General features: G+C 31.8%; 1 protein-coding gene across 1 annotated transcript; it reads left to right on the top strand.

Annotated features, from left to right (window-relative positions):
* The first annotated feature begins 2469 nt into the window (after positions 1-2469).
* LOC137920381 (antifreeze protein Maxi-like) lies at positions 2470-13540 on the top strand. The gene is made up of 5 exons (XM_068763695.1): positions 2470-2527; positions 2678-2727; positions 7180-7673; positions 12242-12445; positions 13361-13540. Exons 2-5 carry the CDS (start codon positions 2694-2696, stop codon positions 13538-13540), a joined length of 912 nt encoding a protein of 303 aa, XP_068619796.1. The 5' UTR covers positions 2470-2527; positions 2678-2693.
* The last annotated feature ends 1984 nt before the right edge of the window (positions 13541-15524 follow it).

The raw sequence follows: 15524 nt of genomic DNA, 5'->3' as shown, positions 1-15524 counted from the left end.
AAGTTTTTTTTTATAGACTTCCAGATGTCATTGACGTTTGACAGTGCGAAGTTTATAAAGGCAGCTAATATTAAAATAGAAGATAACGTCTGATGTGATATAGACAAAGATTTAAAAAAATTATAAGACGATAATTGGCAAGTTATTTAACTTGAAACTTTATACTAAATAAAGGTTATTTGTAATGAAAAGAAATCACATGAAACGAGTAAACAAGACGATTCGATAAAGGTGTAAAAACTAAAAAGGTTTCTATCTCATTTTTTAGCAAATAGCTTTAAAGCTTTTTTACTCTTATTTCTAATCATCTTATATAAAGTAATCACTTTAAAACATGTTTCATAAATTTAATTTCTACATTGGAATGCGACAGACCGATAACTTCTGGTATTACTGTAATGTGATTATTTATGATTTCTGAAATCATTGATTTTAGGTTAGGATATCGTGGTCGTTTTAACTCCTAGGAATCCACTGAAATACATAGAACTCCTCCAAATATATCTAAAGGGGATTATACCATAATCGCCATTGTTGGTAGACGGGTTGACGATCACAGTGTATTATGGTACGCAAATAACACTGCTGTCTATCCTCTGGAAACTTTTTAGTGAACAGTGACAATCCTATATAATTAATGATCAAAATAAATTGTGTAAGATTTTATCCGAATAATCGAACCCGCAACCTAAGATCGCATGTCTCAGTGGTTATCCGCTGAGCTATCACAGTTCGGTGGATATAGGATGTACTATACATTAATTGATTACAAACTAGCTCTTTGTATACCCTTTTAAAGCATTTATATCTATAATCAATCACGCTGTATGTTATTAACACTATTTAGGCCATTATTTTCGAACCATTTTTCAGCATACATAATTTTTATATTTAAGCAAAATGGTTAAACATGTGTTGAGTCCACTTTCGAATTGACCCCTTAATAAAATTGCCACCATGGTTGAGCATGGGTCCCAACTTTGGAAACACTGATTTACAAATGCACAGACAGAATATTGTTTTTAAGATTTATATTAATGTGTCGGAATGAACGATACAGTACCTGGTGATAAATATTGCACATCGACCTCTGGAAAGAGACAATCGGCTAATTTCGGCTTCGCAGAGCATTATCTCTGTCCCACACTACCTATGTGGCGTTTTCTCAGTCGTGCGATAGAGATAACGCTCTACAGAGGTCGATGTGCAATATTTATTGCCGGGTACTGCATTAATATCGTTTTATATCAAAACCAACACAGTAAAAATGACAGTACGTAAATAATCTAGTAACTTATTTGAAGTATATATTTTAATGTCTACATTAATTTTGCAATTGCACAGAGCGTAAAAATTATATAGATATTTGAGTTATTTTCATATCATCTTATATTATATTATTTTTATATGGAACAGTGCCTTCTATATTTAAAAATAATTCTATATTTAAATTACAAAAAAGTACCGTGCGTCTTTCTTATAAATTAAAAGATTTCTGGCAGATGTCAAAAAATTGGCATTCTAACGTTTGCTTCTCAATGCATTTTTAGTAACATATTTTTGCGCCGAAATTTTTAATACTTATTTTAAAACAGTGTCAGATATATAATAAATATCTTAATGATTTAAAAAATCCTTTAAAGGTTCAAGCTTATGCATATATAAGGTTCTACAAGATATTTTAGAGCATCATTTTTCTAGGGATAAATATTTAATTAGAAGAATATTATTAAATAAATATTTTATGGCATTCAAGAGATTTTAGTTGATCGAAATGTTTAGAACTTAGTTCTATTGCCTGTTTTGTATTGTTGTATTGTAATGTATTAGAATGTTGCGTTTTCAGCAAGTCGGGGTCATCAATGTAGCGTCTGCTTTCGTATCTATTTATTCAACCGCCATGATGCGCCACGCCCTTTGACATTTTCGTGGCGTGCGTTCGGAAACATGCGAATCGCTGCATATACTTATTTCTATTATATTATAATTTTTAGATAGCTCTTCTCAGCAGATCAATATTCCGAACCGGTGCTGACTTACTACTAATAATTTCAAAATAATTGAACTAATAAACAATTTTATTAGTGTTGGCTTTCGATTTTTTTTTAAATTTACACAAATATATATTATAATGTCATAACCATAATCGATACAAAATGAATCGATTCCGACATATATAACAGAATGATCATAAATGCTATTGATGTGAAATTATATAGCACCGATTAAAATTGCATAAACATGAAAAGAATCGATAAATTATTATTTAATCTTTAAAACGAACGCACCCCGGCGAATTAAAAAAGAAACTCAAATTGTTTTTCATCCTTTATGCGACGTAATAGAAATTCCATTGTCTTCCGTTTGAACAGCGGCCACCATTCCCCTGCAGCGACCAGCGGCTTCTTGGGACCAGTGCTATAAATAGCTGGGCAGTCCGTCAACCAGCACATTTCTGCGCAGAGCGAGTACAGGGGCACTTGTTCCCACAACGCCATATCCTAAACTTTTGTGAAAGTATTGAAAGGTTCGGCCATTTGCCAATATACTTTTTCCCGCTTAAACATTTTAATAGCCATAGACTAAATATCATGCAATAATCAATTTGTGATTCGATTAATTTAAACTTTTTTATATACAAATAACTGTGTTTAACATATAATTACCGCGGTTTCAGTTCGACTGGTGGAAATATGAAGGCTTTCACGGCAGTTCTGTTTTGCGTGGGTGAGTAAATTATTTTTTTTTACATTTAATTAAAATCAGATATTTACTATAGGGCATAATTTCAATTTCAATTTTAAGTTATTTCTGTTTCTGTGAAAGTTTTACATTATAATAAATCGATTTTTGAATCGATTTTTTTTAAATCGTCGAAAATATCGTCAAAACTACAATTTTTATAAGACACGTATTAAAAAAGGGTTGCATAGATTATTAGTGATTATGCATAGATGCATAGTAAGGATTTAAATCATAATTAAGAAAAACTTGATAAAATAACTTTTATTACCGAGGAATATAGCCAATGTTTATTAATCTTTTCTGAAATGTAGTCGTGTGAAATTCACAGGGTTTTGATATTTTTATTATACAAACTTAAAAGAGGTCCTTTATTAGATATTTTATGTATCTTATTAGGAACCCTGGGAAAATATAAGTTATAATTTCTAATGTCAAATATTCTAGCTAGAAAAATAATGTACATTAGTGTTTCCCAAAGTGAATCCCACGCCCAACAGGGGGCAATTTGATTGTTAAGGGGGCAGTTCCAAATTGGACTAGATACGAGTTTAACCCTTTCGCTTTAATATAAAAAAAATCTTGTATCACATATATGTTACATGCTAAGTTGTGACGAGGCATATAAATTAAAAAATACTGATGTTAATTTTAAAATCACTGAAAATTGTATAATATTCCAATGCAACATTTGAAATTAAACAGAATTTACTTAATTTTTTTAATTCGTCGTAATTATTATTCGTTCGTCACTTTTCTTTTAATTTTCGTGTAATTTCTCTTTGTTTTGACTAAATCATTCACTCTATTACGGGAAGTCGCTGAATGTTAACATCGCAAAACTGATCTTCGTGGTGATTTTTGGGGGGGAGCTTATACTCTTCAAGGGTCCGTCAGACACGATAATAAGGATAATTATTTTAGTCTAAATTATTAATCTTCATACGTAATATTTAGATACGGAAATGTCAGTCAATAAAGACTGTCTATCAAGGAACATATTACCAGGAATTTATTTATTGGTATATATAGCTGGTAGAATAGAAGATTCTAGATTTAAGAACTCGGAGCAAGAGCACAGTGTAGTCCGCCTGGAACCTTATTGCAGGCTGTTTATAGCAGTTCTTGGTGAAAATTTATTGGAAAGGCCTATGTACAATAGTAGAGGTACTATGGCTGAATTTGATAATAAAATAGTAACACACGTAAGGTAAACTAATCTAACAGTCGAACATCTCCCTCGCAATAACCAATTACTTATTAACACGTAACTTAAACGCCTCATTTGTTTCATGTAAATTTTAACGTTACGCGTATTCGTATCGGAAGTGTTATACGTAATAATAATTATTAACTTCCTCACACGAAATCGCGTGTTAGAGGAAATGTTTATGTATGAATGTAACATTACAAATTGTGTTATTTAAATAATTTCATTTATTGACTCAAGAATTTCTTAACACGTTCACTGCGGGCCCAATTTTGAAGAACTTTCAGCTGGTGCGGCTGAGGTCGAATCAGCCTCAAGCTGAACTTCCTAGTAGTGCGGTTGAGACCTTTTCTGCCTCATGTTCATCAATATTTTTTTACAATATTGAGTCAATGCTTCGCAGACATAAAGAAAGCTATATTTGTCTTTGTCATACCTCATACGGTTGAGTGTAAACAGCCACCGCACTAGAGAGAAAACACGAGTTTTACGCGCCGCACCAGTGCAAAGTCTACCATGAGGCTGAATCGACCTCAAGCCGCAGTGAACGTGTTAAATGATTGTCAAAATCAGTTTCTATGGAGTATAAATGAACAAAAATTGAATTTAGAAATTGGTATGTTCTTATTTGAATTTTTTATCATACTGTGTAAGTTTCTGTTACGTGTCATTATTAAGCAAGGTATAGACCTCCTCAAAGATCACTAAGTTTCCTGTGATCCTATGTCGTTCATCCACTTAGAGGAGAACCAACTTACGTCACGTGGTCGCTACTTGACAACCATCAGCTAACATGGTGACTATCCACATATCACCATTTACAGTGACAAGCTGGTTATGCCAGAAAAACCAAGTTTGACACTTGACAAAAATTAGAATCGATTCGATCTTCCCTATAATTAAATACTTCATAAAACTTAAGTTACTAACGCATTCTTTCTCTACTCGCATCTAATATTACGTCTACAAATTTGTTATAAAAATGATTAATATTTTTTATCTGTACTTTATTGTACACCAAAACTATATATTAAAAAGGAAAAAGAAATATAATGAAACAACATTGATAATAATTTAAAAAAAGAAACAATTTTTACAAGAGGCAGTCTTATCGCTTGAGTCGATCTCTACCAGACAATCTTTGGATGGAGATGAGAGACATGAAGGAGAGGGCAGTTTTGTACATAAAATATACAGAATATTTCAGTATTGGTACAGTAATATCGTCGTGTACATTATATAACATTTGATATTTCAAAAAATTTTATATCCATTGATATTGTTAAATTTTAATTTGGAAAATTGTATCCGATCACACTTAAACAACAGCCATAAGTTATTTAATTTATATTTTGTATTAATAGGAAAAAATGAAACGATACGGGATACGATTTATAGAGTATTTAAAAAAGAAATCTTTTTATCAAAACAGTTTCGGAATCCCAATATATATTGCCAGTAAATATTATTCAAAACCAAAACCTTTTTATTCAAGTATGAATTTACATGTGCTTTTGAATCGGCTATTATTAAACGGTTTTATTTAGTTCGACCCGTACGGAATTTATTTGGATCAAAATTAGAAATTGAAATTTAAGCACCTTCCCGTTGTCAGATTGATCTAAAATTTAGTACACACATTTAATTTAGATGACAATACAATATAATAAAATCAATAACTTTATTAATCTAAGATGGCCGCCAATACATAATGGCGGATTACGTATTTTTCCTTAACCCCCTCAATATGGGTATCAAATGAAAGGGCTACACTAGTAAAACACGATGATTATGTCAAAATTTAAAATTCAAGATGGACGCCGTTCCAATATGGCGGACTAGGTACATATTTTTCCACAACCAGCACAATATGGGTATCAAAAAACCGTTTAACTTAAAAGTTTTTTAAATGTATTTATTTTAACATTATAAGTGGTAAGCTACCACCGGCTCGAAACGATCTGTTGAGAAGAATCGGCTGAAAACTAAAGAGTTGCTCTTTTAGATGAAATTTAACAATCAACCCCGCAAACAAGTCGACTAAGTTCCACACATTTTGTCAACACAGTGTTTAAATTTTTATTGATTTTTTTTTCATTTGACCTCCTACAGATATTACTTTTTAGTTTATTTAAATTTAATACCGATGGCATTTGATTTGGCACGCCGAAATTTTATTTGATTAAATACATAAATACAATTACATACTAATACATAAATACATACAATTTTATTACAATAATTACGTTAAAGTGATCTTATTATGTGAATTAATAATGTGTTTTATAATAAGGCGGAGTACACGAAATACATTGAAATACGAAAGGCTTTGAAATTACAATGTAATATGTTTATATTATGTGGACTATACTATACGTGGCCCCACGTATAGTATAGTCCACACAGAAGGACTGTTCGTTTTACGATCTGTTGAGAAGAACCGGAAACTCAACAGTTGCTCTTTTAAATGTAATTTAACAATGTTTAATTTGTATATTATAATATCAATTATGTAAATGAGTCAACAAACTAGGTTCTACACTTTTAGTTCAACTAAAAACTCTTGAATGCTATAAGATTTATTCAATAATATACTTTTAATTTTAGATATAAAACTAAAAAAAGATCTAAGATAACTTGTATATGTAATGACTAGATATCTAGATATTGATTGTTTTATAGTAAAAAAACTAGTTATGGGACATCTGGAACATCAGGTCTGACAACTGTGTGCCTGTAAATTTTAAATTTCGAAATAAACACATGCCAATTCAAATTATAATTATTTACAAGGATTTCTCTTGTAAATAATGTCTTTTGTTTCTTACGCGGTATCTAGTGATCTTAGATTTGAATTTCAATTATAAAACTATAGTTGACATGTTTTTTCAAAAACTATAGTATATCCAAAAGATATTTAAGTATTAATTTGGCATTTCACGTCGTCCAAACTTTGAGGAACTCTTAGAGTTGTACACCACAGATAATAACAAAAAAAAGAAACATTTTTATATAGAGGTACAAGCCGTCTTATCGCTCGAGGCGATCGCTACCAGACAACCTTTGGATGGAGATGAGAGACATGAAGGAGGGGGCAGTTCAAGGTGTACAACCATACAGTATATATATACGTATGAATTTTCACACTTGAAAATCCTATACCATCACACGTTAGGGATCTTCCAAAAAAATATTCTACTAATAGTTCATTGTTCCTTCTCCGACAGGCGCACTATCCATTGCATCATCAGCTCCAGCCAACAGGGATTCCGCTGCACAGAACTCCGAGTACCAATACGATTACGACAACTCCGGTCAAGCGCAGGCCCAAGAACCCGCGGAGTCAGCGAGCCATTATGACGCGTATATCTCAGATGTTAAAGCCGCAACATCAGGCGATAGCAAGAAAGGCTACAGCAGAGGAAGCGGCTTGAGAACCATTGCTGTCGGTTCAGCTAATCAAGCGAAAACAGCGCTTGGAAATCAAGCAGCTGCTGCGTATCAAGCCGCTTATGTGGCTAAGAACACATTAGCTCAATCGGCAGCACAAGCTAGTGCGACAGCACAAGCAGCGCTGGCTGGTAAGCAGGTGATCCTATCAGGCTTGGAACAGCAGGTGAGAGACGCGAAGGTTGGACTTCAAGGTGAAGAAATGCAGCTGCAACAAGCCAAGAGAGCAGCTCAATCTGCTGCCCAAGCTGCTCAGCAAGCTATGCACCAGGTAAGCTAATTTTTATTTATTTATCTATTTTAAAAACACACACCATAGGCATATATGAATTGATAATGTATATTTTCCATATGGACTCATTAACTCGTCACATGAGTTCAGGAATGAAGATAATCCATTATGGACTTTCAATTTAAATTTAATTATTTAGAAAAATACGCCAAAATCACGTGTATTGAAATAGTACATTAATTGTACAAATTTAATACGTAATAACATTAAAAAATTCTAATTCGCCTGCTTATTTAAAATTTATTCAATATTTAAAATATTTACGACATACATATGTACAAAACATTACGTAATTATTTACATATATATAAAAATATACGCCATATATTATAAAACAACAAATCATTATTTAAATTTATTTAGAATACATGTGAACGTTCTTCGGAACTTGCATAACGATGTACCAAAGAGAGACTAAATTTAATAGTTAAAATTTATTCGATAATTTTTTATAAAATTACAAAAGCAATACACATTACATATATGAACTTTAATTCCACAATCTAGTCAAGCGTCAGTCTATATTCATTGTAAAATCATAATTGATACATATAAATTTAAAAACTTTATTTACCAATTGACACTAGCTTATTATTAATCAGTTTTTAGTTTTTATAAAGAATTATAAAGGCTATAATTGCGAAAGTCAAATTAGGTTATTTATTGTAAGATAAACAAAAAGACGTCCAAAAAATGGCGCCAAACAATTCGCGCCATATTTACCAACGCTGCGGGGAAAAGTTGACAGCGTTGCGCATAACAGTGTGACGATAAAAATGTGAAAAACAAAGAGAACTTGAAAGTGAATTATTTACGTAAGTTTCGCGTACTTTTTTAATTCAGTTTATTATAACGGTTTTATTTATATAAATTAACCGATTACTGTCATATAAAATGTCAAATTGAAAAAAATAAATTAATAAAACGTTTTAAGATGAAAAAATATTAAATTATAATTAATTTAAAAACATTCAATACTATCGAAAACTAAATAATTTTTAAAAGAAATTTATGCACTTTGTTCAAAAATATTTTAATTTCTGTTTGACGTTTATATTTAGTAAGTCCCACTAACTTTTTTCGTTCCAAATTTGGTACATAAATATATAACATAATAGGTCTTTTAATTTAAAATATTTCATTAATACCCAATGAATTTTTATTATTTTTTTAAATAACTTATATACAGATATAAAGGAATTCGTATTCTTAAAACTACAAATCAAATTATAACCAATATAATACAGCTGTATAAAATCATTGAAATAAAAATACTGTAATTTTACAACTGAATGTTTGTCACAGTAGTGCAGACTTGTTTTTTGACAATCACAATACAGATCTACAAATAAATAAAGTGGGTCAAGTTGACAGCTGTCACAACTGATACGAGAGTATAATTATTTTTATCTTATTTTTCATTGATCTCATTTTCGACAATGGGTAATCAATTCGCAATAAAACGGACGACAATCGCACTTAACTAGAAAAACGGCGTACCGCGTACATTTGCGTAATGAACTTGAGAAACAGCGCTGTTGAGATAGCGGTGTTACTAATGTGATGAAGAAATTAAAGGTTTCTGGCCTAGGCGAAGGTATCATAGATACTATTCAATACGCGTATTAACCAACAAATATCATGGTCATTCACTTCCTCATTGGCTGTATTAGGGATTTCTCCACGAGCTTGAATCAAGAATGTGGATATCCGTAGACAAATGAAAGTATCCGATATAGCTCAGCATCTTGGCGTGGCAATGGGCAGGCCTTGTAGCGCACAGGAGAGATGTTTGTTGGGGAAATAAGATTCTCAAGTTGAGACCGTTGGCCCCCAATAACGAAAGTTATTAATAAAAAAAGAAGTTGAGATCCTAGGTTTGCTAGCATAGCGTAAGACACCACAAGGTTTACGGCTTTGTTAAGATAGTCGAAAGGCGCTTGATGCATTCCTATTGCTATCAAAGTCAGTTATTAAAGCATTTTCAATTTGGCGCGAAATTGCGTAATTACAAATATAGATTAAATATTAATTATAAGTCTAACAGATAATTAAAATTCTTTTGCATCACTTACAATACTGTCATGGTGGCCGCATGGCGCCTTTTTTACTATTTCCCGCCTTTTTTAGTGTTTCTCTCTAAGCAGATCCTTTCGCACGCGTGAGCCTATCATAAGTCCATAGGAATGTGTCAGTTTCATCTTTCTTTCACATATCGTGGCCAAAGTGCGCGATATCAGTAATATTCTTCACCAGAAAAATATTTTAAAAACTTCGCATTAAACACTCACTTTTACCGTCTATATTTCTATGATCTACATCAAAACTATAAACTTAAAGGATTATAAAACAACGTCTTAATTACTTTAGTAACATCACAATAAATCCTTTTAGATATACACACTCATTGTACACATACGGATGTTTAATTAACCTCCTCCTCTTTTAATTATCCTAATACTAAAGACACTTTTGCACATGACTGTACATTATCAGAAACATACGAAACGGTACAGTCTTGGACAAAAGCTTATTAACCCTTTGTCCATTAAAGACAGATAATATAAAATATTAATTATTTGCGTCATGTAGATGCCATTCCGTATCACATATATATATTAAGATAGTTTAGCTATTCGACTATGAAATTCTTGAAAATTAAATATATGTTCTTTAAAATATACTAAATATGATTTGGACAAACCAAACTTTCTCTCAAATCCTCCTTTTTTATGACCACCGATTTTAGTGGTCTCTTGTATTTTCCTACTTCTATCTACAGTGTTATTATAACAATAATAATTTCTTCACAGAATTCTATTATTCACATCATCATATTTTTTATCTTAATATCAATTATTCTTTCTTCTTTTATTGCCTCACTAGTTCTTTCATTCTTTTTTATTATTTATTCCGCCTTTCACCTCACTTTGTCGTCTTCCGAATTTTACAGGTATTAGGTTTTTTTCATTACTTAATTTTTGTCTTCTTACTTTATTATACAGCCTCAAAACTCCTTACGGTGTCGAAGTTAGGTTTCTTCTTAGTTAACTTTTTCATGAAAAGAGTATTCACACCAATCTTTTATATTGATCAGGTCATAATTAAAAGAAACCGGATTTAAATTGAGTTTCCTTATGATAGCATTTTTGAACTTATATGTAAAAAGGTAACAAATGCGCCGCGCTCTTTAACATGTATATAGCAACCTAATTTATATTGACACAATAAGAATGAATCTTAAAAAAAATATTTTAAAAATCGAATAACGTTATTATAGTTTGAATTTAGAATGTCAATATTTAGACAGACGTTCGGATGACGTAATTCATTTGTTAAGAAATAGTTCCGCTCTATTTGGTGGCGGTGCACTAAGCAATAGTCAGCTGATTGGGTGGAAGAGGAAGGCGACGTTAATGACATCTCTTTCTTTATAGACTTCTTTATAGACGAAATAACGGAAAAATATTTTAATTGCTATCCATCACTTTAAAGGCACTTGAGAGACAAACATAAGTGTTCAATATACTCGTATATTGAACACTTATGTTTGTATAAGTATTCTAGGGGACAAAATGGACTCTACATAGTTAATCCTTTCAATATGGAGTTTAATTGTTTTGCAAAAGCAAATACTTAAATAATTGAGGGAAATAATTGTGTTTAAAAAATATGTTAATATTGAAAAATCCTTATTAAAATAATTTTGAATATGAATTTAAGTTTTGGGAAAGCCACGTTAGAAATTATATAATTGATAGTTACACGTCAGTTTATATATATATATATATATATATATATATATGTGTACCCATTGAAAGCTACCAACAACCTTCTATTATAAGAAATAAATAAAAAATAACAAAGTTATAATAATAGAACGGCTCTCTTATTTTGGCTCTTTTATTTTGTGATCAGCAACAATTAATCAATACTAAAATAATTCTATTATTGAGTTCAAAGAGATTATTCGTGGAATATATATCGACTCCTCAGGATATCTTTGGAGCCATGAAGATCAAGGACTTTTTTTTGACAATTTGGTAGCAGTATTCTTTTTGCCGAGTAGAGATCAGCTAAAAACGAATTTTTGGAAATTCTAACCATAAGGATGATTAAAGGAGCTTTTATTAAAATATATGTTTTTAAACGATTTTTGGAAAAGTTAAACGTTACTTGGATTTTAAATTACACTGAGAGCCTGTTAAGAATATACATCTTTTTTATTATTTCCACCCTTATTTACGTGGGAACAGCGATTTTATTTTTCTTATTAATTTATGTCTCTCTTTTATTATTTAATTTCTCTTTTTCCATTCCTCACAATATATGTCTTGCTACGCTTTCATTCCACAATTCGTTCTCTTTTTCTCTTCCACAATTATCTTTCATCCATCCTCAATCACTGCAGTTAGATCTTTTTACAATTTGCAATATCACAGATTATTTATTTATATCCATTTATATATAAAATTTATATTACTGAGAATATACATCATCTGTTTTACTGATGGACAGATAGTAAATAAATAATATCAATCCAAAAGGTGAATGTGATCCAAGCTGCGTTGAACGCCGCGCAAGCCACGTCAGAGAACGCAAACGAAGCCGCGTCCCAAGCCGCAGGAGAACTGGGCGCCCAGACCGCCATGGTGGGTGCAGCTCGCCAGCGCCTCCACACGCTCCAGGAACAGCTGCATGGAGTCAGAATTGACTTCGAGGCTACTCAAGCTGCTGCCAGGAAGGCTCAGGTAAGATAACTCACCCATACTAGAGTAGATGGTAACTGTCAACTAGAAAAAAAGGAAATGTCATGTGTCAAATCAATTTAAAAATGGAACGATATCCAGACTTCTCAGAAGTCCGACATTCCATTTATGATTTTTCAAATAACTGACTAAAAGTTTTCTTCAAAAATGTCAGATTAATGTTATATTTTAACTTCCGCTTTATTAACGAGTTTTTATATATTCTGTTGTTAGTTTTATTATTAAATGGACTACGTTTTCGTACAGGTAACTAGTGATGTCCAGATGTACGTACTGGAGGATATAAAGATATCAATTGTTTTTTGAGAGCGAAGTCTGTAAAACTAACTTTGTCTCTACAACACCTTCAAGAAGTTGAAAATAAAATTTATTCTTTTAATACTAATTTTCTCTTTCTTTTTCTACTTTATCCAATTAAATGTTTTATATTTATAATTATTTAATTTTTTTCGTCGTCGTTACAGCCCATAGATGTTCACTGCATAGGCATTGGCCTCCCTCAAAGATATAAGGGGATATACCTTAACAGCATGCTGCTACCTGAGCAGGGACAATCCTGTATAATTAATGCATAAAGTGTGAATTATATAAGATTGTATCCGGGAAATCGAACCCGCGACGATCGCAAAACTTAATCCTCTACCGATGAGCTACCGCTTCTCAATTAAATTTTTCATTCATAAACAATTTAAAGCCATAATATACATGTGACATTTGAAAAATTAAAAAGTTTAAAAAATATTTGAGTTTGCCGCATAGAACTACGAGCTTTTCGCCATTGATTAATTTTGTCTATGGTTACGTCATAGCTACGTTCTTTTTACAACAAATATATATTATTTAGCTCTCTTGCATTGGTAAATAGTTATTAATGAACGCGAGTGTGTCGTGTTACAGGCTGCAGCTCAACAGGCACAAGCGAACGCAGCGGAAGCTGCTGCAAAGGCAGCCGCTGCCGGACTGGCCTCGGGCAAGCACCGTGACACCTCCCACGAAGGTACGAGCTACGAGGAATACAAAACTGCCCCAGACCAACCCAGCCAAGAATATTACGGCCAGTCGGACTACCAGCACTAGTAACAATAGGGTCTTAGTTGTGTCTGAGATTTAGGGTACTGCCTTTATTTTTTTGGTCACTGCATCAAAATATCACATTTAAAAATAGAACGTTATGAATGTGTTCAAAATAATTTCAGAAGTGAAGTCAACTTTATGTTCTGTTTATTTATTTAATTAGTTCAATTTCCACCTTGTTTATCAGTACCAATTAAATAAGAACGTACTACTAAATCAGATATTATTATCACAGTCAGGATTTTAATAGGACGATAAGGAATTTAGATTATTTATACTTTTTCCTTTATATTTATTATCTACGTCCTATTGAAAAACTGGTTGTTATCTTTAAGGTAATTTTTTTTAGAATGTAAATAAGTTGCTAGAATAGTAAATATTTCTTAAGTTCTTGTTTAACTATACAAATTATAATATTTATTTAATAACGTTTTCCATTTTTATACGAAAAAGTTTTGACAGTTAATTTAAAGATGAAAGAGAACGTGTTAAGAAAATATTACTAACTGGCAACATTAAGTGCGATGTCACATAATCGAGTGCGTTCAGTAATAGTGAAAAAGAATAATGTTTTGAAATAAATTGTTATTTTTTTCTAATTTGTTTCGTTTCGTTTAAATGTGACTGATTTATGACTGTACTTGACTTATGACTTTTGACCACCATGACATCCCACTTAAATAAAATGTAACTTGACTAACCCCTAACAACTAATAACTAACAGTGTGACGGTTGGGTTTAAATTTTTCTTCAATTTTCTTTTCGACCATTCCATACGACTAGTATCAACAAAGTAAAGAGTAACTCGTGTACTTTCATTTTCGAACGATCAACGATTTTTTGACTCTGTAAAAATTAATCTATAACTTTTTAATTTTATGATTTAATTGATAGAACTTCGACAGGGCTACTTTTTTCCATATTCAAATTTAAATTGACATCCATGCGCCCATCATGGTCATTTTACATTTTAAAGAACCAAAGATTATTTTGATAGGAAACAGATTAAATAGAGAGCATGCAAAATAAAATATTAAATACCAGCAGTACCAAAATATTAAAAATTAACTATTTTGGCAAAAGGGGATAGAGAAAAATTTTATTGCTAACCTAGCTTGAAATTAATACAGGCAAGATATTATATGACATACAAGAATGGATAATCTTTACGCAGCTACAAACTGCAGTACAGCTTAAGTACTTCTGCGGACAGTGGCCACCCAGTTTCTTTACTAAGTCAGTTATTAACATAACACTTTGTCAAAATAAATTAACGTTGTTTTTTTAGGAGATGTGAAATTGAGTTTATAGTCTCTATAATTTATGGAAAGGCACCAAAAGCCTACATAGTCTTTTTGCTACGAGTTGAACAATATTATTGTCACATTGGTCTATCAATATTAGCCGAATAATTAGTAATCCTAGTTACCAGTAAGGAAAATTTAAGTTAAGTCGAAGCATTTTAAGTCACAAAGCTATGAGTGGAACACTTTATTTCAAAGGCGTTTATTGCAAAATCTGATTAAGTACATCAATTCACGCAGACGACATAAGTTAACCATAATGTCTTATTCTTCTATCTTTTTGCTATCTGTGGTATCGATAATGACAGTTTTCGGTATTTCCTCGCCCATAGACGAATCAGAGTGATTCGTTAAGCGAGTTCTTTCTATTTCAGAATCATCTGCAACATCTCAGCCCCGGGCACCTGTCAGCGTAGAGCCATCTTTTCCTAAATTTAATGAAAAATGGCATACAAAAGAATCACCAATAACTCTAAAAGAAACACCAAAACTTTTAGTCTTTAACATGAATTCACATTTACAACCTAAATCGATTTTTAGTAACTCTATAAAGTTAAATTTTTTACCAAACCAATACAATTTCATTCAGCCAACTTTTCCATCGGGGCAAATAACCTTGAAGCCTACGGCGATAAAGTTGTTGGATATTAACTCTGATCTGAATTTGAAGACGTAATATATTT

This window comes from Battus philenor, unplaced genomic scaffold (assembly GCF_028537555.1).
Source record: "Battus philenor isolate CCGP_79_NKW_IND1 unplaced genomic scaffold, ilBatPhil1.0.hap1 SCAF_18, whole genome shotgun sequence".
NCBI classification, from domain to species: domain Eukaryota; kingdom Metazoa; phylum Arthropoda; class Insecta; order Lepidoptera; family Papilionidae; genus Battus; species Battus philenor.
Note: the sequence above shows the minus strand (reverse complement) of the source record. Positions and strands in the feature narration are given on the sequence as shown.

Bases quoted from the DNA above. Each gene is read 5' to 3' on its own strand.
- LOC137920381 (XM_068763695.1), top strand. From the start codon at position 2,694: ATGAAGGCTTTCACGGCAGTTCTGTTTTGCGTGG. The intron at 2,728-7,179 runs GTGAGTAAATTA...CTTCTCCGACAG, and splicing joins GGCAGTTCTGTTTTGCGTGG to GCGCACTATCCATTGCATCA. The intron at 12,446-13,360 runs GTAAGATAACTC...GTCGTGTTACAG, and splicing joins CTGCTGCCAGGAAGGCTCAG to GCTGCAGCTCAACAGGCACA.